Source organism: Limulus polyphemus, unplaced genomic scaffold (genome assembly GCF_000517525.1).
Source record: "Limulus polyphemus unplaced genomic scaffold, Limulus_polyphemus-2.1.2 Scaffold2204, whole genome shotgun sequence".
NCBI lineage: Eukaryota > Metazoa > Arthropoda > Merostomata > Xiphosura > Limulidae > Limulus > Limulus polyphemus.
In genome coordinates this window covers 8476-14028 of record NW_013667814.1, presented here as the reverse complement: position 1 = coordinate 14028, position 5553 = coordinate 8476, and the positions used below count along the sequence as shown (strand labels likewise).

Sequence of the window (5553 nt, the reverse complement as noted above, 5' to 3'; positions counted from 1 at the left end):
CATGTTTGGTGTGACGGGGATTCTAACCCGCGACCCTCAGATTACGAGTAAACTAATTGGTTAAAGAATAATATTTGACGACCCCCTAAGATAGTGGCAGCCTCTTCTTTCTAACCAATGATGAGGTATTGAGACAATGAGGTCATCATCATTCGCTCATAGCATAAGCGTATGGGTTTAACCACATGATCATCTTTGACACAATTTCGAGATCATATGGGTCTACGAATTAGTTTCAATGTTTTGTGAACATTTAATAGAAAATCTATGGATAATTCTAAGTCATTCATTTATTATTTTTAGTTGTAGCAAAATTAATTATTAGGATTGTAATAATATAATTAAATATAATGATATGACTTGTAACATAAGCATGTGAAAATGTTTTTTTGAAAAGAGGGATGCCAACATGGTGATTTGTGTTCCCCAGGATATTTTAGACAGTTAGTATGTTCTGTGTGTAATTGTTATGATATTGATTGTCAGTGTAATAAATCTTGATGGAAATATTTACGCAAACCAAACCTTTGTCCTGATTTAAAAATTGTTATAACTTTGTCAAAACTGGCCAATGTCAATGACGTCAAAACACAGTATTTGAAATCTTTGTCTAATAAATAGCAACAAAGTTTCAAAACATTAGATAATTAAAATAATAATGAAATCTCACATATTTAAGTAGAATCGCTTTTTTGTTCTAAGCTGACTGATACAGTCTGACCATTTGCTGTATGTTATGTAAATACATAGACAGTGCATTATAACTGACTTTTATTTTAATAACATAATCCCGTAAACTTTAAATATGTTGTAAATACGAAGACAGTGACAATGTTTTATAATTAACTTGTATTTTAATGAAAATTTTTCGTAAATATTAATTATATTGTAAATGCATAGATTAGATAGCAACACTGTGTTAAAATTAACTTTTATTTTAATAAAATTTTTCCGTAAATATATCATAATTGTCACATGTTTAAGTAGAACAGAACTTTCATTTTATTCTAAGCCGATTGATTTTACTAAATAACAACAGAAGTAAAACAAAGAGTGTACATTAACTTGTATGAAAACTAATTCAATCCATACATAATTCAGGATATTATGCTGTCAGATGAAAATTGTCCAAATTGTAAGATGGATGATATCGATATTTTTTTATGTTCTTAAATGATTACACCTTTAAGTAGTTAAGACTTTGTATCTTACTTTGTGTGTTATACTTAAATGACAAACATGCGAGTTCTAGATCGAACTTTGGTATAATGGACGTTACAGCTTATTTGGATTGTAAACATACTGGATTTATAAAACGTGAAAGAAAAGGTATCTTTTATCATAAACAACTCGAAAGATACAGAAATAGAATTTATAGGTTGTTTGTCCATTTTGTATAAACAATCGAAATACTTGTTTTTGGCATGTTCCTGTCTATATATGTCTAATAGATTTGTTTTATTTATACCATCATATGAGAGTAAAGATTTAAATATTCCCTAATGTTTGAGTATCTGTGACACATACTTTGTACTTGATTTGTATATTCAAGGTCAGTTTTAAACTGTAAGTAAAGTACATGGCTGATTTAGTTTCCAAATATTTTGTATCATTTTCTAAAATATAATTTTTTGATTACTTGTTTAAACTGAATATTAATTAGACTTTATTATTATAAAATTATTAATAGTAACCGAAGTTTTTTGTTACGAATACTGAATTGTTATCAAAACTTTAATCACTTGCTCCTTGGACTAGCTAGCCAGTTATTGCAAAATAAAATTTGTCATTCTAATCCTATGGATTTTCTACCAAACCTGCCAGTAGTCTTGAATATCAAACACTTCGGATCGTCACGCTTTACTTTTATTTCTTTAAACTGGTGTTTTTCATCAAACTCTGCTCCACTTATACATTTCAACACAATCAGTGCTTACTTCGCAAACCACATAGACTTGGTCAACTCTGAACTGACTTTTGTCATTCTAAGCAGAAGGTTTTTTCCACCTTGTATATTTTCTTAACCAAGCCCATCAGTGATCTTCAATGAGTCAGACTTGGTAAACTGTGTGTTGAGTTAAAAAAAGCTTTACATGTCTAGTTTTTTTCTTATAATAACTCTCTATATACGTGTGAAGTAAAGTTAAACAGTATCAAGGTTTGACATCAGTTCAAAATCATACGGATTCGTTAGTCTTATGAACGTACAATATTAACGACATGCAGAAATTTGTATGTGTTTCGTGATTGTATGCTTTCATTGAAGAAAATTAGAAAGAACGCATATTAGACTGCGTTTTGAACACCTTACATCATTAACGTGGTCCTCAAAGATGAATGGTAAATGTTGTTATTCTATAATGGTAATTAATCATATGTAGTAAAATGTAAGTTGTAATCTCATTCAAACATGTTACGTTAAATAATGTTTTTGACATTGATGACTTGTAGAAGTACTGTCAAAGTATATTTATTAAAATGTTATGGGCAGTTGTAAAAATAATCGTAATTAAGTATATCAATTTTTGAAAGTCTGCCTTTGTATAACATGTGGCTTTAGGGAGTAGGGGGACATCGGATTTTGACGGATGGTGGGGTGGGGTAGTCGTAAGGAAGCCCGTCAATGATTACCGGAGATAAAATCAAGTAAGACAGTGGGGATGGTCTACCCACAGGAAGACCACCTGCGTGGCTGAAGAACCACACATATATATATATATACCTTATATATCAGGCAGCACAATACAGAAACAATTTACAAGTTTTATAGCTGAAAGTCTTAGAGTTTATCATAATGCCAAGTATAGGCTAAAAAATGCGTTTTTAATTTGTTGATCGACTTGTCATGAGTAATTTCAAGTATGACACTTTAGAATTTCGAGGGTTTACTCAACTGAATCTTCGCTAAGAGAAAGCTTTCAACTATGTGACAGTTGATATACAGTATACTTTAAGCACGTAAAGAATGAAATGTATAAATAATAGATAGATAAGTATTGTAATGTCAAAAACATATTTACTTGGAAAAACAGTAAAATAGCTGTCCACATCCTGATAGCTACTGGCTTGACCTTCCACATCTTCAACTATGAGCTTAAACTCCTCTCTAATTAGTTTCATGGTTCTTCGGGCAAGCCAGCCTTTTACTGATGCCTATCCATTGATACAGTTGTACAGTACATATTAGTAATTCACAACGATACTACATAAAAAAGCACCCTGCATTTGAAATTTGTACTTTTTATCATTTTAATATTTCGGGGTTGTTGTTTTCTTCGTGCGAATGCGTTTAAAAAAGGTTTTAATATTGAAGAAAGTATATTCTCTCCTGTAACAATATATTAATTTAAATGTTCTACACTTTAAATTTAAAGGATGTAATGTTAACCTAAATAAGGGGCTAAAAGAGGATAATTTTGAAATAGCGTGAATGTACATCATCAAAGTTATCCCCTTTTACGGCTCACATTTGATGGATACAGTTTAGCCCAGTTCAGGCTAAGTAAGGGCAACAGATTTTGACATAAATAAAAAAAAATAGTACAGAAAAAAAATGAAAGCTTTATTTGTCTAATAAAGTGAGGATTAAATATATATATATATTGTCATCCCTATATTAAATATTTGCCCCCAGTGATTCATAGATAAGTTCGAAGACTTATAACGCTAAAAATCAGGCTTCGATACAGGGTGGGCACAGCACAAATAGCCCACTGTGTAGCTCTGCGCTTAACAACAAACAAACAAATATTATTATTTTTCTCATGAAGAAGAAAAATAATCCCAAAGTCCTCACTTCAGTTTGTCCTACATATTAACCACAGACGTATAGCTATAGTTTTTGGTATATCGATCAATTATATCATGGTTTTAAAAACACACCCAAAAGAACTTGCAAGTTTGATGGCTGATAACAAATCAACTTTATGTGATTATTATCTCAGTGGAGATGTGACCTAGCAGTACATCATAGCTTATTTAACATTATTTTAAACGAGATCAATGAAAAAAGTTTGTGCATAAAAAAATACTCTGGATTATAGATTGAGGACAACTTAATGAAACGAATTTGGCAGTTAGTCAATTGTTACGGGCCTGACAAGTCACCTGAATTTATCATAATAGAAACTCAAATGAAAGTGCTACATGCTGTATCAACGGGTGTTGCATTTTTCAAAGAAAAGTATTTTACAAAATATATATCAAGAATATTTAAAAATGTCAAATGATGCTCTGTCACAAAATTCCGTGATTATTTTTATAAACGAATTTCTGGTTACAAATTATATGTAGATTTAACTTTGAAATTAATTCATAAAGTGACACCTCAAATATTCAGTTTGACCACTTCCTCCCTAGAATTTTTTTTTTAACTTTAACTAATACAAATGAGTCTCCTGAGTAAGAATATACGTTTCTCCCTAGTTTCTGTGAAACTGCCGGGGTGTCAACAAGATGAGTGCAAGCACACGTCTCTGTCTGCCTGAATAAATATCGTGACAGGCACTTGAGGTTTTAGGTAACGTGTTAGTACTTTCACATCCACGTCAGAAGAGTTAATAAATATTATGTGATCGCCTTCTTGTGCTGCATGGCTTGCATGTAAGAACATTCTTACATCAGCCTCTTCTTGACTGCTGGCGAGCTCATACACGTCTTTTAATGTAAGTCATACATCATTGTCTGACAACATTGCCCCATGGGTAACATACAGCATGGTTTTGGTTAAGCTGCCTGCAAAGTATTCCTTGGTTCAGTAACACAGAAGCTGCAGAGAGACGATGTATTGCTTTTCCAGGACTCCGAGCATTCCCTGGATGTGATGCAGTAATTGATCATTTTGGAAGAGGTAAGGAAACGGCAATGGATCTTGTAATTCAGGACATCCATAGATAGAAAATGCGAGACTGTATTAATGACATGTAAATAAAAAATTGGTGTTGAAAATAAATATGTAATGTGTTATTAATCCTTAACCTACTCGACAAGTAGGCCTCGTATTCACTTACTGAAACTGCAGTAAAAATCAGTCTCACCTGAAGATATTGTAGGGTGTAAAAGATAAACACAAATATCTCGGTACAACAATTTTAGAATGGGTTTATTTTCCATAATAAAATGTTTGTTAGTCATATAACTAATGAATTGGGAACCCTAATTAGTCATAATGTAAAGAATTCCACAAGAGTTATTCCTGGTGAATCAAACATGTCACACACTTTTAATGGTTACCTTTACATAACAACTGTGGTTATAAGTGTAATGTTATGTAACGTTTTTTTAATTTAACACTGATTATATATATCTGCATAAAACTGTAAAAGGACCAATAAAAACTGAAAATGAAGAACGAGAAAATAAACAAGAAGAGAGACTACAGCAGTGGTTGGAGGAGAAGGAAAATAAACAAGAAGAGAGACAACAGCAGTGGTTGGAGGAGAAAGAAAATAAACAAGAAGAGAGACTACAGCAGTGATTGGAGGAGAAAGAAAATAAACAAGAAGAGAGACAACAGCAGTGGTTGGAGGAGAAAGAAAATAAACAAGAAGAGAG

General features: G+C 31.9%; 1 protein-coding gene across 1 annotated transcript in view; it reads right to left on the bottom strand.

The window, feature by feature from the left end:
- LOC111087477 overlaps positions 1-5553 on the bottom strand; it is a 46765-nt gene that overhangs the window by 32840 nt on the left and 8372 nt on the right. The window contains exon 2 of the mRNA XM_022394224.1: positions 3021-3153. Coding sequence (XP_022249932.1) covers positions 3021-3120 — 100 coding nt within the window. The 5' untranslated portion in view covers positions 3121-3153. The remainder of the gene's footprint in view (positions 1-3020; positions 3154-5553) is intronic.